At 42.9% G+C, this 20,410-nt stretch overlaps 2 protein-coding genes across 2 annotated transcripts in view; one reads left to right on the top strand and one right to left on the bottom strand.

Moving 5' to 3' along the window:
* Positions 1 to 16,334, top strand: part of LOC115309360 — a 36,276-nt gene extending 19,942 nt beyond the window's left edge. Inside the window, exon 5 of the mRNA XM_040217974.1 lies at positions 16,180 to 16,334. Within this exon, the coding sequence (XP_040073908.1) occupies positions 16,180 to 16,334 (155 nt within the window). The remainder of the gene's footprint in view (positions 1 to 16,179) is intronic.
* LOC121837454 lies at positions 10,205 to 14,218 on the bottom strand. Its single transcript, XM_042293060.1, has 2 exons — positions 13,364 to 14,218; positions 10,205 to 10,690 (listed from the first exon to the last, which is right to left on the bottom strand). Exons 1-2 carry the CDS (start codon positions 13,601 to 13,603, stop codon positions 10,484 to 10,486), a joined length of 447 nt encoding a protein of 148 aa, XP_042148994.1. The 5' UTR covers positions 13,604 to 14,218; the 3' UTR covers positions 10,205 to 10,483.
* Positions 16,335 to 20,410: the final 4,076 nt, after the last annotated feature.

The following is a 20,410-nucleotide window of genomic DNA, read 5'->3' on the forward strand; positions in this document are numbered from 1 at the left end:
AGGATCTGATACGAAACAGCAATCCACTGACTTTGACGTGGTGCTGCCCACCGTCGTCGCAACGGATGCATCTAATTACGGATTAAGCGTGGTTCTGCAGCAAGTACATCCGGAAGGAATTCGAACGGTGTCGTTCGCATCGTGGAAACTTTCAAGCGTCGAACGCAACTACTCTGCAGGGGAGAAAGAGGCATTGGCGTGCCTTTGGGCCTGCGAGAAATGGCGCTTTTTTCTCTTCGGGCGCCATTTCACGCTCAAGACAGATCATCAGGCTCTCGTTACTTTGCTTTCTACACGAGGATCCGGTCGACAACCAATGAGGATAACCAGGTGGGCTATGAGACTCCTCAGGTACGACTACGAGGTACATTACCAGAAAGGAAACAAGAGTGTCGTAGCAGACGCACTGTCACGCCTGCCTACTCCGAATCCTTCGGATTGCAGCAAGTTTAGTGACGACAAGGAAGAATTCACTTGCCGGTACGCAATCTATGCACAGTCGATCAAGAAGAAATCAAGAAAGAAACCAGGCAAGACCCTAATTTGCCTCGAGTAATCCAGTGTATCTGCACTGAATGGGGTCACGAGGAACAATGTGATAAAGTACTATCTACATACTACAAGTTGCAAGAAGAGCTTTCCTCCGTGGATGACTTACTACTACGTGGTGAAGTGTTGGTTCCACCTATTTGGCTACAGCATAGACTCATTGATCTAGCTCATGAGTCACGCCCCGGAATTGTGCGGACGAAGCAGCGTCTACACCAGCACTTCTGTTGGCCCAGAGTCGACATCGAGGTCGACACCTACATTAGAGACTGCAACACCTGTCAGACGAACGACAAGACAGCTGTGACGGCAGCGGCACCCCTACAACCAGTTCCATTCCTATCGGGTGCATGGAAACAAATAGGAATAGACATTGTCGGACCTTTTTACAAACTTCCATCGCAATTCAGATTTGCAGTCGCCCTAGTCGACTACTTCAGTAAGTGGCCAGAGGTAGCTCTTTGTAACCAAGTTACTGCTGAAGCTGTATGTGAATTCCTCATTAGAATCTTCAACCGAGAATGGTATCCGAAGGTGATTGTTTCTGATCATGGCCCATAGTTTGAATCCCGCATATTCCAGGAGTTCCTGAAGTCCAGAGGGATTTACCACCATCGTTCTCCGACATACCATCCACAAGCCAATGGTCAGGTAGAGCGCTTCAACCGAGTGCTTAAGCAGTATGTCCAAACTATCCTGCAGGAACAAACCAACGTTCGTACAGGCCTTGAGTTTCCGGGTGTCTACCGAAGTACACCACATGCAGCGACGAAGCTCTCCCCCGCTGAGCTCATCCACGGACGTAAAATGCGTACCCGTATGGACATTGTGGGCTTCCCAAGTTTTGACGAGCCCGTTCACATCGAGATGCAGCAACTCCGCCAATGCATTGCTGATTACCAGAAGCACAGCAAGCAATACACAGATGATAGGCAAAGAGCCAAACCATTTACAGCGGGTGTAGGAGATTATGTCTGAGATTATGACCGAAGGGAACACCATCATTTGACCCCTCTGAAAGAAATCATGAAGCTGTGGGGCCAAGCACCTTTTTTGCTTATTCTTCCATCTCTTTTACCTCTATCCCCCCATAGATTGGTTGATCCTTTCTTTTTACCTTCCCTCCACAATCTTTCATTTATTAATCATATTTCACACAAAGACCACCATCTCCTTCTCATTAAAATTTGCTGATGAAACCTTAAATTTTGTATGATTATTCAGAAAAAATTATGTATGAAAGGGCAAAGCCTGAGTCAGTCGAGCTGGAGTCCTCTGCGAGGCTAGGGTAGCTTATGTGTCTGTGCAAGGGGATGATCGATTGAACTGGTGAGTATGGGATAGCTGGAGATGACTTCCTGAATGTAATTATTGTTTCAGAGGTTAGATGGTACTGAATTGTGGCAATTATTAATTATTAAATGAACTCTCCAAGTGTAGGAACTATTAAACAGGCAAGAAATAAAAAGAAAGCATTATTCTAGTACATCGTTACTTATGCAACTTTAGATTTTAACATTTGAAGTGTTCCTCCACCACAAAGTTTTATTATTTTTACTGTTTTATATTGATTTAATCATTCAACTCTATACCACCATGTGTTTTCTTTTACATACACATTGTATGCTGAGTACAGAGTTTTGGATGAAGCTAAGACGTGTTTTGTACACCATTTATTTGTACTAACCTTATAATTGGGAGGAAACATGTGCTTCATCACAATAGCAACATTGCTGAAGTAGAGGTTTCAAGGAACAAATACAATTAACTTGGAAGCCTGCTTGCCAGTGGAAGGACATTTTTCTATGACATCTGTGCAGTAAAAAGCCCACAAGCGTGCTTCTAATTAAAAACGCACGCTATCCAGAATAGCGCGACCCGCAAAAGCGGTTCTTCCTACGAGAATGTGCCTTGTGGAACAGTTCGAAACTCAGAAAAGAGCTTGTACCCTGGAAGGAGGGTTTCCCCCTTCTATTTGCTGTTTGGCGGGAAAGCGGCGGACCAAGTAACTCGCAAGTGCGCTTCCCCTTGCACGTATTTTCCTTGTGGGAAAGCGCAGAACCAGCAAATGTACTTGTCAGTTGCAGTAAGATGGGAAAGCAGTAGACCTAACGTTCCATAAGCGTGCTTCTCCCTTAAACACCGAGTTTTGCAGGAAAGCAAAAAACCCGCAAGTGCGCTTCACCTTACGAAGTTGTGTACTGCGGAAAAGCGACCTAGAAATACTTCTTCATTATCTACATTTATTGCAAGAAATCCATGCGCGAATCTCATCCTCCGAAGAGCACTTATGGCAATAGGCAACATTGATTGACTGAACATGACTTTACAACTAACCAAATTACAGATTTCTCACTGGCAAAATTAAAAAAAGAAAAAAATCATTGATTTGATTTAAACTGTTTTCTCAAAATGTTTTGAGAGAAATATAATTTCTCTGAAAATAATAAATACACTAGGATATGCAAGATCAACCAGAGACATATACTTTAGTCTGTCTGCCTGATTCTATACCTCTCTCTGCTGGTATTTGAGTTTGTATGCTTGTTCACGCACGCAGTTCTTTTGTTGACTCTACCCTTTCCCTTGTTTTGCTATACCTGAAGAACGAGCTGAAAAGTAGAGAGAGCGTTCAATCCTACAATCTACTTGTGCCTCAAAGAAGTCTTATATTTGCTCGTTATCCCCATATCAATATTACTTCATAATTATTTTACATGGAATGAAAATATAAATACACCTGAAAACAATAAAATAGTTGAGGTTCCAGTGGTAAAATTAATGTTTTTTTTTAATATATCAAAATGTTTGATTTGAAACATCGGTATTCAAATCATACTTGGGTAGTCATTTAATTACAGTAATTAAATTACTGTAATTTAATTACTTTTCTGGTAATTTGTAATTCATTACTTCCTGCTAAAGGGAGCTGCAATTTTACTTTATTTGCTTTTTAGCATCAGTAATTACGAACTTTGAGGCACAATTACAACTACTTTTGCAAGGATTTCCGGTGCCAACCGGAAATCCTTGCATCATCAACACTGATGATGACATCAGTGACGTCACTGATGACGTCACCGACATTAGCATTGTCATCATCACTGATGATGTCATCAGCAAAGTAATTTGTAATTGCAATGAATTATTTCTCAGGTAGTACTAATTGTAACTGTAGTTAAACTACTTTTGGAGCAAAGTAATTGTAATTAAATTACATTTTAAAAGTAATTTACCTGTATGATTAAAGTTGTGGTCTAAATCATGATTTCGATTTAAATCAACTTGATTTTTATCCTCCACCCTGTCGATATGTGTGTCAGTGCATGACCACTGCCAATCATTTCATTTGCAGCATGCGACATTGAGCCCTCAATTCTTTATACGAGGGCAATGGGGGATGGCCAAGGGATGAAGATGGGCTGAACAATTTTTTTCCAACATTTTGTTGATATACTATTAGGTAGATAACTTTGCATCCTGCAGGTGAAATTCGGTACGGTCTGCTTTTCTGGAATCGATCGGATGGACACTGAATCTATAAGTCAATTGAATCAGGATGTCCCATGCAGGAACCAAACTGTTTAATTTTTTTATAGCTAACTTACTAATATTGTAATATTGCTGCTTTTATGCTTCAAGCGTGTAGATAAGTGGGTAGCGCAAATGCTCAGAAAGAGTGGCAATGTCATGTTCTTTATATAGTTGATTATAGTGGAGACAAGAGCTTCTGGAAAAGTATTTGCGACTCTGTGTAGGTGTCAATCAGGCAAAGGCAAACGCTGCCTTGTACCGCAGAGACACAAGGAATTATCTTACACCACTTTCCTTTGCAAATAATGATTTGGCAGCGCTACAGCGATAGTAGATAGTGCTGGCAAAAAAGGGCTGTCATTTGTGGCCCTCGAATTAGGAGGGTCAGCAACAGGTTTATAATAATAATCATCTTTATTTTGGGTGTCATTAGTCTTTATCTTGGATGCCCCGTGGTGCACCAAAACAAACAATAAAACCAGCAAACAAAAAAAATCCTAAACACACTTATAAAGTTAACAAACAAATAAATGTAAGATTATCCAAATGGCGACGGTACATTGCAACAGATGCAGATATATAAAGGCGAGGTGGAGCGATGGCATCATATGACTGAATCCGAGAGACGTGAGGTATCGCACAGTGAGCACACATAAAAGCATACGAAATGTCTGGTTACACATGAAGGAACATGAAACAGTTCTGCTCTAGTTTGCCTGTAGTTGTTTAGAAAGGCATCGGTGGACATCTTCACAGACTCCTTCTTTAAATAGGGTGGACATGCCTGCAAGAAGCAGTAACATCATTCCACATCGCATAGGCTGTAACTATTTGCTATTACCCATGTGCAATAGGTGTTCGTTGCCCGTAGTAATTACTCTGCATGTGATGTGCAGGAATTTGTGGCTCCCGTGTCGACCAAGGCAATGAATTTGTGAGCCAAATATTAATGTCTTATTGTTGTCACTCCCAATAAAAGGAATTTCCTTGCATCTTGTGGAAGTGGTACCTGCAGAGTGTCGAACCGATATTTTTATCGGTTCGGTTCGGGTTCGGGTTCACGGCTTTCGGTTCAGTTCCGGTTCAGTTCCGGGGCGCAAAAATAACGGTTCAAACCGGTTCGAACCGGTTCGAACCGGTTTGAACCGCTAAATTGAGAATATATTTTCTGCTTTGTTCTGTCAATAGGCACTATTTAGGCCATGAAACTAACTGCTGTAAACAATCTGATTTTTGCGAGGACCTATTTTTGAGAATTTCGTGAATCGCCTACAATTCGCGAAAAATGGGTCCCGCGAACAATTTCTGTAAAATTTAAACAGATTGAAATTTATAGTGAGTTTCCACCGCGTCGAGAAAATTACAACCCACGAATTATTCCAAAACTTCAGCTTTGACCTAAATCGCGAAATATTGAGCCCACGAAAAATAAGTCGTTTACAGTATATAGTTTTCTCTTTTTTTATCGTTTGTTCAATCCAGTTTTATTTTCAGGTACAAAAATTATAAAATTCTGTTATTTATACCTACACAACAAGAAAGGAAAATCTCCATTAACATACCAAACGTCGTGTTTATACGACTCAACCTCCCTTCGTTTACCAGAGTCACATACATTGTACCTGAATCGAAATGTTTTCGCGAAGTGAAGTAGGTTGCCTAAAATACCCGTGACAGGTACAACTTTGTATCGCAGTATTAGATGTTGAATCGTGGTTTTGCCCTTGAACTAAGAAATTAATTACAGTGAATAAAATCATGAAATGGTAACCTCGTCGCCATATATACCATAAAATGTGTTTTCCGGAATACGTTTCACAATATATATATGACGACGAGACGACTGATCTTAAGGCAATATAATTTTAAAAATGTCACGAAAGTCACGGGACAAGTTCTTCCACTCTATATTTTATAAAAACACTAAGCGACAATCGCAATGCTTGTTTTTTCTAACTAGCATTGTTTGCTCTCAGCACCATGATGCGGGCGACGAATCATGCGAAAAGGAGTGGCTGAAATTGTTCACTCTAACCTATGAGCACCTTCGTACTGAGATCGAATCTGACCTAAAACAGTGCTTACCCATGCGAACATTTCCTATATTGGATAAACTGGCATAGCCTGGTTCTTGAGGTTTGCTCTTGACAAAATGCCGGTCAATTTAATTTGCAAATAAGCATCACCCTCTCTAATTGATGATTTTTTTCAAATAGAGCAAAGTGGGATTTCATGCTCTACTCAATTCGGAAGCTACTTAATTGGACACTTTCTGAGAGTTTAAGTGTGCAATCGTCGTAGTTCCATCATTCGTTCCAGTAAAAAAAGGCGATAATAAAAACACATAAAAAACGCAATAATAAACTTCTATATATTTGAGAAGTTATATATGCGTGAGGAACACATATAGTTATTTAAATTAGCTTCAAAATAAAAAAAAACATTATTTAAAGCTTTTCCAAATCACCTATAACGTGTCTATAGAGGATAAAAGCGCCGAAAAAGATTGCAGAACATCTTTCAGATAATTTAAAAGTGCATTTACTTATATATCTTTGAGGTGAGGATCTTCTACTTATGCTGCCAAATCTTCAGACAGGAATTAAGTATATTTGTATTATCATCGATAAATTTGACTTTATGAAGTTCACATAACCGCCTGAGACCGACACGGGAGGACGATACTCGAAAATACGCCAGCTGTTGAGTCTTCGGCAACGTGCTTTTGTTAGCTGTTTTGCAGTGTAAAATACTGGGGTGCAGGGTATGCCAAAAAACACTGTGGTCACATGATATATCGCAAGGCAAATACACGAAATGTGCAGAAATAAAGAGATGACACGCAATTTTTTCTAAATAATCCCTTACACAACGCTTTACTGCAAAAATAGATGCATAGAAATGCATAAAATGATATTCCTAATTAAACATTGATTCCTCGCAGGGCAAATGAAGATTTTTAGAATCCTAATATAAGTCACTTTTGGGCATCAGCTTGCCTCAGCTCGAAACGTCGCGAGATACTACTAATGTTATCTTGGGTTTTACGTGCACTTGTTTTGGGACCTTACTTCACGACTCTGTTCTTCATCAGTCATGTGCTGCAACATTTCATTAGGCTGCCGTATATCATCGCGAGACTGCTATAAATACTACACAACCTTACACCTTGGACGTCTACTGCTAGTGTTGCGAACGTCGCACTTCACCAGAAAGCTGAAGTATTTAACATGGTTTGCACGTGACGTAATCGCACTAGATACTGGTTGTCATTGCGAGTTGTTCTTGCTGAGAATATCAAATCCGATGGGGCAAAATGCACGCTGCAAAATTTTCGCGCTCAGTGCAAGCTATGTATTCGAGAAGCACACATTTTTCTTGTTGGTGCATCGTCGTTAGACACGGCGCGAGTATCTGGCGCGGCGAAAACGTTCTTTCTGGCAAGTGTGTTTTTACAAATAAAAGTTGTACCAACTACCCATCTGTCACTATCGTTTCCAGGCCACGCTTTCTAGTCTGCGCCGAAAGTGCGCGGTAGAGGAACCTTTACGACACAGTATGCTTTAAAACTACCCCCCTCCCCACTCCCTTTTTTTTTTACTTGCTCCTCAAGATACTTTTTATTCCTCAGGGATTGCCTGCTCCGTATTGAGTGGTGTTCACTCGACAATTATATTTGTGTCACTCGCTAACAGTAATTCTTCCTTGCTTTTACTTTGCACCAAACTGTGAAGTTTAAACAAAATACAGGGCGGTCAAAACTTGGAGAACTTGAGAACGACACTCCTGTGAGACTTAGAGCGGCTGCCAACGTTTGGCTATCCCCGTGAGACCACTATAGGATCTTTCTTTTCAGCTATCCCTCACGTACACACTAATAGTTCCATGTAACGTCGGACTAATACGTCACATTTAGATCCTTTAACACTTCTATTCTCGGTACAACTTTCTGAGGCAGTTCAGCAATAACGAAAACATGTTTGGGATCCTCAATGGTATGCATACATGTAAAATGGGCCGTGCAGCATTTTTTTTTACCTTCAGTTCAATAAATACCGCCAAGTTGTAATCCCTGACGTTGATAACTTGCAAAAGCATCCATTAGTTTGTTCATCCGAGAAATGAGAGACAGTCGAAAGAAAGAAATGAAACAGCTTTCCCCTCCTCAACTCGCAATTAGAACTATCAGCCACGTGATCTGATCCTAATATATGCAGCGTCAGTGTTTATCATAGTCATAAGCAGGGTTGGCAAAGCGAAGCATGGGCTAATCTTCAGATATAGTTTTAGTTGGGCTATAATGGGGCCGGAGCCCCACTGAAGCGACAAACAGAAACAAACGACAGCGGCTAGCCTTAAACCAGAGTATTTCGCGATTTGACAGGCTTTGTAGAATAAAGAAGGCTATGCTCCAACATGAGTATCATGCACACTATGGCACCATTTGCAGGCTTGTAAACACTCCTGCTAACTTCGCGAGCACCGAACAACTCAAAGCCGTATAAAGGTACCATCGCGAACATGCTGCATGTGTCTGAGGCGTGTCGCTTTCGTTTGTTTCTGTTTCTAGCTCTTGTGGGACTCGGGCCCATCATAATCTTTGAGTTGAACACGAGCCGTTACCCGAATGTTTGGCGATACTGGTTGTCATGAACCAGAGCATTTGACTCGGGATCATGACAATCGGGTACATCATGGTGTCACGGGACTCTCAGTGCGAAGTTGTGATGTCATGTGACGTCACGGTATCAACAACGTTAATAGATCTAGCGACGTCCTCAATTTGAATCGACTTTACGCGGTGAGTCACGTGACGTCACGGGGTCACGTGATGTGACATTACTTGACAGCATGTCTTGACATTATGAAGTCCCGTGACGATGTGACACATGGCTATTCATAGTGCCAATAAGAAAGCGCCGCAAAAACCAGGATTTATTATACATTGGAATTCTGTATATGACGATTTGATCAATACTTAGAGGAATTCACGTGCCAATTTTTTATTCCCAAATAATAAATTTGTAATACTAACAAAAAAAATTACCGTGAACCGTTTTGAACCGGTTACCGTTATATTTTTTTCCGGTTCCGTTCCGGTTCAGTTCCAAGATGGCGGCGAAGATTTCGGTTCGGTTCAGTTCCGGTTCGGCTAAAAATAACGGTTCTGTTCCGGTTTTCGGTTCGGTTCGGTTCCGGTTCGACACCCTGGGTACCTGGGCTCCGGATCATTTGTTTCCTGCAGTATGGCACCCAGGCTCAATCCCATGCCATTCAAGAAAGAAAATCGGGACGGCACGTGCAGTTGCCTGGTAGAAAAACAGCTTTTCTACCAGGCAACTAGAACCCAGTTATCTGGTAGCTGTGATGCTTGGCCGAACAATGCAAACAAAGAAATTGGTAGCTATCTGGGCCAGCAGCCTCTGAAAAGCATTCATTTAAGGATTAGCAGGGAAATAAGAATAAAGTGTTGGTTTCAAACTTTTGGACATAAAAGGAATAGAATACTAACTCCAGACGACTACTACTTATTTCAACCAGCAACAAAATTCATCACTGTCATTGCTGGTTGAAGGAAGCAGTCCACTGTAGTTTCTTTCCATTCTTTGTGTTGGAAAGTTTTTGTATAATCTACTGATATGGCCATACATCCTTCGACAGTAAAACAAATTTTTTTTGAAAATGCTGTAAACAAATGCCTCCACAGCGCACTTCCAGCTTGTCGGAGTAATGAACCACGTCTCTGCAAACTGTGGTGTTCTCCATACAATGCTAGTATCAAGCTTAATACTTTGCGACAATGCTCTCGTGTTAAGCTTTTCCTTGTTGCACCAGTACACGCGGAGAAGCACTCGTGCTCTCGCTGTAAGTTTTCCCACATCACACCGGTGCATGTGAAAAGCACCAGCTCTTTTTTGGCAACCTTCTCCACGCTGCGGAGAAAAGCCAGTGCTCTCGCAGTTAGCTTTTTTACGTTGCTCTGGTGCACGCAGAGAAGCACCGGGCATTATTTGTGGAGTGATCAGAAAGGAAAAAAGGGGCCCATGTGCGCTAGCTATTGTTGGGGCAGGATTGATATCAAATGCAGTGTGTTGATGTAACTACTAAGGTAAAAGACAAATTGGCACCCCCCCAAATGTAAGTAAACAACATCAAACTCGATTTGTAATGCAGAACAGTTTATTCACATTATAACACAAAATTCCGATTCCCTCGAAGCACTTCAGACTCGGAAAGAATCATCGGACTGTGCAGCGCCTAGTTGGTGGTTTCTTCAGAGCCAATTTACACAAGTAGCAACTTGCTCAGTTTTCAAGGGGCCTTGTTTTTGGAGCCTTCTTGTTACCAGATGTGAGGCCCACAAACGTTTTGCTATAATTTCCCCAGCCTCTTAGAAAGACTATGTCGTCAGATTAACAAAACTTTGCTGGAAAAGTCGGAGAATTCTGAAGAGACAACATGGCGCAGTCAATAGGGCACCCTTGATGGTCCAGCCGTCCCACGAACGGGTCCCTGGCATTGCCTCCTTGTGGTCCTGCTGGATCTTGGCCCTGGCCATCTTCTCCAGGATGCTCCGTACTTGCTGGCCCATGAACCCAGCGAGGACCTGCACACGGTACTTGACATTAGCACCAAAGCTGATTGTCAGCTGCAGTCACCTCACTCGTTCAAATTGTTAAAGATGTTGCCTTGAAGATTTCACAGAAAAGGTGCTGCGCCTTTAGCTTTACATACAAGGCACCTATGCCAAAACGTCTAACTGGGACCGGTTGGCATCTCGACTGGTTATAACTGGAACTAACTGGTCCCAAGTTGGAATTGGCTGTTATCAATAGGAGTGCAACTGGGACTAGCTGAGGGGTCAACTGGCTGGACTATGCCCAGATGGGGAACGGGTAGGGGTAACTGGGACCAGTTAAGGAGTTAACTGGTTGGAGGGATTCCCAGGGGAAGTTTCAATTGTTTTCCCATTCCCTGTTAGGGTTCACATGCCGTGTCCATTTCGACAAGATGGGGGTGTATTGATCTTTGCTAGTGAAGGAAAAAAAACTTAAATATATAGATTTACAGAAATGGATAAACCTTTAATTACTAGGTATACATTTATATGTATTTAAAAAAATATGTCAAATTTTAATGTACATATCCTTTTATAAATTTTACTTTATTTATAAATATAAATAAAGTAAATAAAAAATATTTACTTAAATCAACATTTATGTACATGTATAAAAATGTATTAAACATTGAAGCAAAGACCTACTCCCTTTTTTTTTAAATCGGACCCAGCAGGCCGTTGTGACACGCATGCGGATTAGTTTTGCGCGTTGTCGACAGATGGCACATGTGATGCAGTGAAAAATCACCAATCATGATTTTTATCGATGATGAAGCTGAGAGGCTGAAGGTACAGAATATTACAGTTGAGAAAGCTAGTAAATACAAGTACCTAGGAGTATGGATATGTGATGGTGCAGAATATCTCAGTGAGCATGAAAAGTATATAATAGGTAAGGGCAACAGAAATGCAGCTGTAATGAAAAATAGAGCACTTTGAAATTACAGCAGGTATGAGGTGGTGAGAGAGATTTGGAAAGGGGTCATGATGCCTGGCTTGACTTTTGGAAATGCAGTGCTATGCGTGAAATCCGAAGTGCATGCGAGACTAAAAATAAAACAGTGCAGAGTAGGTAGGCTGGCTTTGGGGACACATTGCAAAACACCAAACCAGGGAGCTAGTACAAGGAGACATGGGATGGGCGTCATTTGAGAGCAGGGAAGCAGTGAGCAAGATAGAATTTGAGGATTGGTTGAGGCAAATGGATGGGTGGCAATGGGCACAAAAGGTTTTCAGCTATTTATACATGAGGAGTATAGATACAAACTGGAGACAGTGCACTAGGGAGTTAGGAGGGCAGTTTTTAAGGCTATAGTGGACTTAGGAAGAGCAGGTGTCAGTTAAGGCCACAGAAAGAGATTGGTGGCTAGAGAGAATGCAGACAAAGACGGCTCTGGAAAACTATAAATTAAACAAAACAGTTATTGCCAAAGAAAGCATTTATGACCATTCTAGGGGAAGCTCATTGTTGTTTGAGGCGAGGACGGGTGTACTGCAAACCACAACACACAGAGCAAAGTACCAGGAAATGGATACAGTGTGCACTGCTTGTGGAGAGGAGGACGAGACGGCTGAGCACCTGATACTTGATACGAAGAGAACATAGATTTAATAAAGTCATTGGGTTTTAGAAACAGCGAAGGAACAGTGGATTTCAAGACAGTAGAGATTACTAAGCAAATATTAAGTGAATGGTGGCAGAAGGCGAGAGAAAACTAGGTATTTTCTTATTAACTGATGGCAAGGGTGTTTTATAGCCTCACTTTCTTTGCAGTGCGGAGTGAATATAGCTTTCACCTTTAAATATTCTAAGCTTAAATGGTAAAACAGAATGGCTAGGTGGCGTAAGCTACCGCCCGATCCAAAGGGCTCAGCCGGATTCATCCATCCGTCCATCCAGTGGTCGGTAGAGAAGGGAAACCATCGCCAAAGTTGGTGTATTGATAAACGTGTCGTTATGAAAATGTCAAAACCATATCTGCGCTTCTTGCGACCCAACGGTGAACTTCGAGGGCAGAAAGATGCAGTTCAACGACCGGAGGGCAGCCAGGGAGAAACCAGACGGAAGAGAAAACAGCCGCGGAGAGCACAATGGTAAAAATGGCGGAAAGTCTACCCGAACTGGCAGCTGTTGTGACACAAGCAATTGAAATTGTTTGATTGTAAGGTGGGAGCGCAACCGCATCCTATCAGGACTTAACCTGAGCAACGCGGAAACACGGGTGAGCATTTTTCTTCACGCGATGGAGAGAAGCTAGGGACGTCGTCACGGGTGCTGACAGACGCCAGCGGCTAATCTTTCACCTCGCACAAATACTCGCTCTGAAAGGGCGATTCAATCGTCGCAATTAGCTAACGAGGCAACTGAAGCGGTCCTTAGAGCTACGCTGTGCTTCCTTCAATCCGGAAACGTGAACGTCACCGAACCTATTTATTTTCATTCTCGGTTTTTGACAATAAAGACTAATCAACCTTCCAAGTTGTGCCGTGTTTCGTTGCTGGAGTTGGCACCGTTCTGTCAACCAGTTGAATCCAACCAGTAATTTAGCTCGCCACGTGCGCAGGTCAATTTTCAGTTCCCCTTTTTACGGTGAGCCTTGCAATCGTAGCCGCCCTATATTCGCGCTCTTTAGTGCAGCGACATAACGCACGTGTGCATACCTTGTTGCCGATCCGGTTTGGGTGGACGCCGTCGCGGTGGATCCACTGGTGCCACTTGTCAGCTAGCCCGTCAAGGAACGTGAACCCTTCCCTGCGACACAACTCTCGCAGCAGCGAGTTCACCTCTCGGTAACGGTCATTCGAAGCCTCGATCACTGCAGCGTGACTACGCTGCCATTCCAATGAGCAGAACCTATTCTCCCGTCTCGGAAGAACGGCAGAAAAGGCGATCTGCATCATTGGATTGCGTTCACAGATCTGGGCAGCTAGACGACGATATTTGTCGATGTACACGCTGGCACTAATATGGGAATTATTAGTGCCAACGTGTAGGATGACAACATCAAAATCGGGTAGCTTCTCAGACACCAAACAAGTGCTCGATTCTAATACCACTAAACGGCGCAACCTCAACAGCCAACCGACTATTCAATGGCAAGTACTTCACCATCGAATCGCCGGCTACCAAAACTCGAGGCACGTTGGGGGTGCGATCAAAGCTAAAATACAAAGAGTAGCACTAGATACGGAAAAATGTATTGCTAAAAAGAACAAGACAATGCTAAACAAAACGCTTCAAAGAGTGCGAAAAATCAGTCAAAATAGCTTGCGTGACCGGAGCCGAGAGCAGCGTGGCCAGGACCCGACCGCAGAAGACTACAGCGGCAGACGCACATGGTCGGCCACATGTCATAACAAAGGCAACATCCGGGGCCGGGGATGATACGTTACTTCCGGCGTCGAAGGAGTGATTTCCACACAGCCGTCTTTCCTCCGACGCGACTACGTCACTTCCGGCGTCGGAGGAACGATTTGCACACAGGTCCCACTCCTCCGACGCCCGTCGGAGGAAGCACTTCCAAATTTAAAATGTTATTCAGAGCAAAAGCTTGGTTTATTTATCTAGTTATTTCCCGCAGACTTGGACGTAGTTCAACTACTCTACTCAAACTACTGTAGTTTAATTACCTTTCCGAGTAACTTGGTAACTTTCAATTACAACTTTATTTGGGTAATTAGTAGTTCAATTTAACTACGTTTTTCAGGTAACTTCTACTCAAATTACTAACTACTTTCGAAATCTAATTCTAATTTTGCTTATCACAAAAGTTTGAGCGCAGAAATAAGTAAGACGCCGGCTGATCAAGTGGCATTCCCGAACAAGGGACCCCTCACATTCCGTTCTCATGTACTTATACTCGGCAGCCGTAGAAACTGCATCAGGGGCGTCCTTGGGCCAAGGTGGCGACAAACAGCCAGAATATAACACCGGCGCGCACGAACGCAGGAAGAAATGCTTAACAAGTTTGGGTCGGGTATTGGCCTAATCCTGTAATGCACGCAGGCGCCGCGCCTCCAGGTGCAACCGTGAAAGACGGGGACATTCCAAGGGTTGTTGTTTTCATGTTGTCTGCCTTTAGTGAGTTCTGCCTCAAGCGACCTGGTTGTTCCACGGGAAGCTCTACTGGAATGACCTCGCAGCTGGGCGCCTGTTCCCATGGTCGCCTCGTCGGCAGCGCATGGCCTTTGCAAAGCCGGACTCCCCCGCGCACAAACTTAGACGTGGATAATCCGTTCATGGGAGCACCTTCCCGCTTCCAGCTGCAATTTTGCGAGCGACGATGCTTGTTCACGTAACCTGTCGCGTCCTTCCGACCTTCCACGCCATGGAGACCTCCTCTTTGCTGAAAACGATTTGCTTGTCAGGCGTGTCAGGCGCCGGCGAGGATAGCGAGTCACCCTTGGGAGATCCTTTTGTTGGACCAGGCGTCAGCGGCGAATTGTACTTCGTTTTATCTTTCTTTCAGCCAAAATATTTTTTTTTCTTTTCAGTAGCGTGGCACTAGCACTGCAACGTGACGCGCAGTCGTCCGGATGATTTCATCGTCGTGGCGCAAGACTTGAACCCTTGACTGTCAGTGTCCGGTGCACTCACTCAGCGTACTCTCCGAACGTCGTGGGAATAAGGAGGAGCCAGTCATAACAATCTCAACTTGCCGAAGAAAAAAGAAAAAAAGCAGCAGAGTTTGTTATAAAAGACCGTCTAGCCGAAGCAAACCACACATGTTTCGTCATGAACACCTTAGATGCAGACAATCGCTTACCCGACCCTGCACAGCCTGTTTCTGAAATTCAACGCTGCCGGTTTATCCAGCGCGTCGGTGGAACGTCTTTTTAGCTTGGCTTGGGACGTCTTTAGGAGGAAAAAGGGAAAACTTTCGTATCAAGAACTTTGAAAGTCAATTGCTTCTGCGAGCGAATAAACTATTTTGGTGAACAAGCAAGCCATGAAATGACTGCATTTATTTTAGGCTCGCAGGGTTTTTCACGGATCAAAACTGCTGTTCATTTTGCTACCACAAAAATATAAAAAAGGAACTTCGAAAGTAACTTCAAAGTAACTCGCTACTTTTTACAGTAGTTTGTAGTTTACTCCATTACTACTACAAATTCGTAATTTCTACTCTACTCCAATTACTTTTGGCGCTGGTACTCAGTAACGTAACTACCTTTCTTAAGTAATTTGTACATGTCTGAGTTATTGTAGTTCGCGTGCACAGTAAAAGCTGTGTCTAGGGTGTCTTGGTGGCGCTGCAAATGCTTGAATTTCCTTTCTTCTTTTCTCTTTTTTTTTTTTTTGAAAAGAGGGGGGGGGGGGGGGTGGAGCGCCATTTGAAAGCTCTCTGACGTAGTCTGCGCCAAAGTTAGCGTAAAAGTGTTTCGTTTTCGGCACGCGTTAGGGAACGTGTGCTGAACTTTAGTGCGCTATTCTACAACTCCCTATGCACAATAACGGAAAAAAACTTTTATTTCAGCTTTGCAGGTGTGGATAATTGGAAAGACGAATGTAACAGATGTAAACGAGATTTGCCATTCTACTTACAACGAAAAAGTGAAAGAGACTGGTGGCCTTACAGATATTCCAAAATATTATATCTACAATGAAACAACGTGCGGTAAAAGAAAGTAATGCTGCCTTATTCCATGCATATATATATGCATATGCAATAATGTACCAGCAATGAATTTAGCACAATAAAAGAGAGAACTGTCAACGAACTCATGAGCGTAAAGGGAAGCTTCACTGTGAAGACGAGCCATGTGTAATTCAATTATATGGATTTGGGTGGAAGATTTGATCTTTAGTATAAAATAAAACAGAAGGTTACTTTGTTCAAAAAGCTTTTAATTTGGTTTCGCAACCCGAATAAAAACAAACAAACAAAACAGTCTACATCAAACAGCACCATGATGTTTTCACTGTTATTCCTTTTGATAAGGGTAGCCTGAGCACCAGGTGACTATATAACAACATTGTGTTTCTAGTACCTGAAAACGTCGGCCCCCTCCAAAAGCCCGCCGCCAGCGATACATTTCGCTAGCACCTCGGCAGCAATTTGGCTGCGTTTTGGGCCAGGTCTTAGGACTCATTAGCCGAGTTCAGGGTTTGTATCCAATATACATGTGAGAACATATATAACCTATATAAACTTTACATAAAAATTATGATATGTTCATTGGAGTGTCTGTTTAAGTGCGCTAGCAGAGAATTTTGAAGAACCAAAATAAATTCGAAATCTACAAAATACTGTTGCAGCCAGGTCTTATCAAAACGTAAAAAAATATTTTCTTTATTTTTTGTATCCCTCCCATATTCATATTAATTCATCTAGTCGTTCGTGATAGCTTAGCTTTCATGAGCAAAATGAGTGAGCGTGACGATGCAAAGCGAAAATGCTACCCAAATATTCAATAGTGCACGCAAGAGGCGCTGTTCAAAACTTGAGGGCCAGAAAGACTATTTTTGTTAACAAAAGTACTGCTATTCAAAAAAGAAAAAAAAAAGAAAACGCCGTTACGTGTTACAACAAGTACACATATGTTGCAACACTTAATGTTTCCTCTGAAAAGATGATCCGGAGTTTTAGTTTCCGGATTCATACTTTTTCTTTTTATTCCTTTAAAGGCTTGTTAGGGGGGGGGGTTTGCAAGTAGTAAAACGAAATATCGTTAGGTATGTTACCAAAATCTTTTCACGTCCAAATACCAAGTGAAAACAAAAAGTTTCAAAAATAACAGCACTGAACAGGAACAAAACGCAGTACCGCAGTGCGACTCCATGGCGTCGTTCCCGACACTGGGTCATTCCGAAAAGATAGACTACATGGCCAATTCCAGCACTTGGCGTGTTTATCATATGGACGTCACATCGCACGGTTTAAGAGACTATCGCAGCTGAATTAGACCTAAGGTAGGGATATTTTACAAATCCAGGTAGCACTCCGGGTGCTGCCTTCTTTATTTCCCTATCGAAATACATGGAACGAAGATCTTACTGAAGACATGTTAACGGAGAAATTACCTTCCGCATCGCATTGTCAAGAAATCTATGAGTGCCTCTGTTTTCTTCAGAGCAGCTCATGAAAGGCTGGTTCAAAAAGGGGAAGTTTGAAAGAATTCAAACTCTCGTAGAAAATCTCTAGCCCCCAAACCGGGAAAAGTGTGACCACAATACAACATTTCTTAAAATTATATTTTTAATAAAATTATACCGAAGTTTATCTGTGCGGTGGTTGCTGAGCGATAGGACCAAAAAGTTGTCACTGGAAAAAGCATAGGGCCTGGGGAGCTCCTATAAGGGATATGCAATCTGGAGCTGTTTCTGTGGCGAGCCGGAGAAAGTTCACGGCAAAGCCGGGGATGTTGATGTTGAAAACGTTTTTTAATGACAGACTTCACTCGTTGCCACTACTCGCCACGACACGCTCCGGCGAGCTGCGGCGTCCCGGCCCATGCCGTGTTCCTTGACGAAAGCACTGGATGCTACCGATCACGTTCATGAGCGAGGGTTCGGAGGAGGTCGGCATGGCTTACGTGCAGCCAGGATTCGCGATAAGGCTACCGGCCGGACCCCCGAATGCAGCGAAACGCATCGAGCACGTGGAAAGAGAGGCTTCACATCGCTTCCCCCTCTCGGACTGAGCACGGCTTGCCACGGCTAGCTGACGTTTTCAAACCGAAAAACAGAGAGAAGTTCAGCCGGAGCGATGAAACGTCCCGCGGGACCACGGCGCCAATTTGCATACCACTCTAGGTCTACGAGGGAAATGGAGTGAAGGGGCCGGGGGGGGGGGGGGGGGGGGGGGGGGCCGAGGCATTGGTAAGCACGGCACAGTCATTCACGAGCTAGCGTTGAGCTGGGTTCCCATATTTGATTACGCTCTATTAGGTCAGCAAACCTGAAAGCCGGCTAAAGGCTAGCGCGTGAATCCCTCGTCACTGCTTTCCCAAGCCTCGCCCCCTCCCCTTCTCTCTCTATCCCCCCCCCCCCCCGCCTCCTTGCGACGTGGTGTCCATGGAAACGTGCCAAGTGCTGGAATCGGCACCTGTCGTCTTACTGCACAATCTTTTCCGAATACGCTTCCCGGCTTGCCAGTTTGTGCGCTAAAAATCACTGTATGGAGCACAATTGATTCCCAGCTGCGCTCCTTTGTATAAAAAGTAATATCACAATTTTCTCACAAAGTAAAAATAATGAAGACATTGAGCAGCGTGGGCGCATCAAATATTGGGTAAATATCGACAAGAACACATAAGAAATACAGAAACCGCTACGGCAGGTCTTCGGTGGTCGTGCTCAAGGAGAAACACAAATTTGTGAGTCGCATAGACATTTCTAGCCACGTCAAGAATCCATGGAAGACAACTAACAACAGGGCGTCGTTCAGCAAGCGTATCGAATGAGAATGATAAAAACATCGGCAGGCTAATTTATGAAAGAAGTCGGAGTAGCATCGGGGACGTTTCTGAAAAACACAATGTTAGTCATGGTTAGGGTAACCATACCGCTCAGAATTGAAAACGGGACATCAAGGGGAAGGGTAGGGGAAGGAAAAGGGGGAGGGGGAAGAAAGGAAGAAAAAAAGCTCTGCTACATTTCAGTTCAACCTGAATACACGCACTCTTAATGGCGTTTCGTTGAGTATAGTTGAGTTCACAAGTACTTTTCTTACCTATTCTGCCAAACCTAAATATGCCAAATGTAATATTATACAAAAATGCACCGTAAAATAGGTCTCTGCGAACAAAGCGTATTAGAAAATCGGCTGCAAAAAAAGCTTTTTATACTATGTATGTTCTAATACACCGTCACGAGCAACCTTTTTTTTTCTTTCTTGAAACCCCCTATTAGGCGGGTGCCCAGGCATCAGCACCTAAGACTCGCCATAATAAAGTTTATTCCTCCTCCTTCCACCCACCTGGTACTCATTTCGCAAGCAAGTCCCCACGAAAACAAGACCTTTGGCTATATTCAGATAAAATGACAGGACGATAGAAATTAACCTCAAAAACAGGACTGTTCAATTGATGACCAGAAGTTTCATCGGCAAGGTAAAACAATGGCGAGGTTATACAACGGCGAGGTAATACAACGGCCACAGAGAGTCTGCCTTTATAAAATGCCTTTGGAATGTCCTCTTCTTGACGCCTGTTCAGAAACAAACCCTACACTGTACCTAGGAAATGGTGATTCTTTAACCACTAGGTATATTTTTAGGCGTGGCACATTGATTGACCAATTTGTACAGTCACTGATAACTAAACAAAAGAAAGAACTTCTGTGAATATAAAGCAAAGTTTAAATTTTTATTGCTGTAATCCCTGTCCTACCTGAGCAAAAACAACTTGATTTGTTTTGTCAGTTACAATTCTTTTTTTGCTTTTTACTTTTACGTTTTGACTTGATTGCAATAGAAAAAATTACTTTCTAGTTTTCGTGGTGCCTTTTTTGCGTTCTGACTTTATTGCAGTAAGACGCTACGTAGCTAACGAACCAAGTGGAAGGTATCAATAGAGCTCAAAGATCCGATTTTCTCAAAAGAGCACTTCTTTTTGCTCGTGTTCAGCCGTTTATAAATCTGTCTTGGTTGGTGGCCCTTTGATTTAAATGCGCAACAAAGGCATATCAAAAGTATCGAATTAGAGACAAACGGTAATAAAATAGATTAGGGGTTATCTTTGCGTAAAAGGTGTGATTTATTAGTT

Source organism: Ixodes scapularis, unplaced genomic scaffold, assembly GCF_016920785.2.
Source record: "Ixodes scapularis isolate PalLabHiFi unplaced genomic scaffold, ASM1692078v2 PGA_scaffold40__2_contigs__length_1045541, whole genome shotgun sequence".
In the NCBI taxonomy this organism is placed as follows: Eukaryota; Metazoa; Arthropoda; class Arachnida; order Ixodida; family Ixodidae; genus Ixodes; species Ixodes scapularis.

Coding starts and splice junctions, on each gene's coding strand:
- LOC121837454 (XM_042293060.1), bottom strand. CDS start 13,603: ATGATGCAGATCGCCTTTTCTGCCGTTCTTCCGAGACGGGAGAATAGG. Junction 10,691..13,363: donor CAAACCGGATCGGCAACAAG/GTATGCACACGT, acceptor TACCGTGTGCAG/GTCCTCGCTGGGTTCATGGG.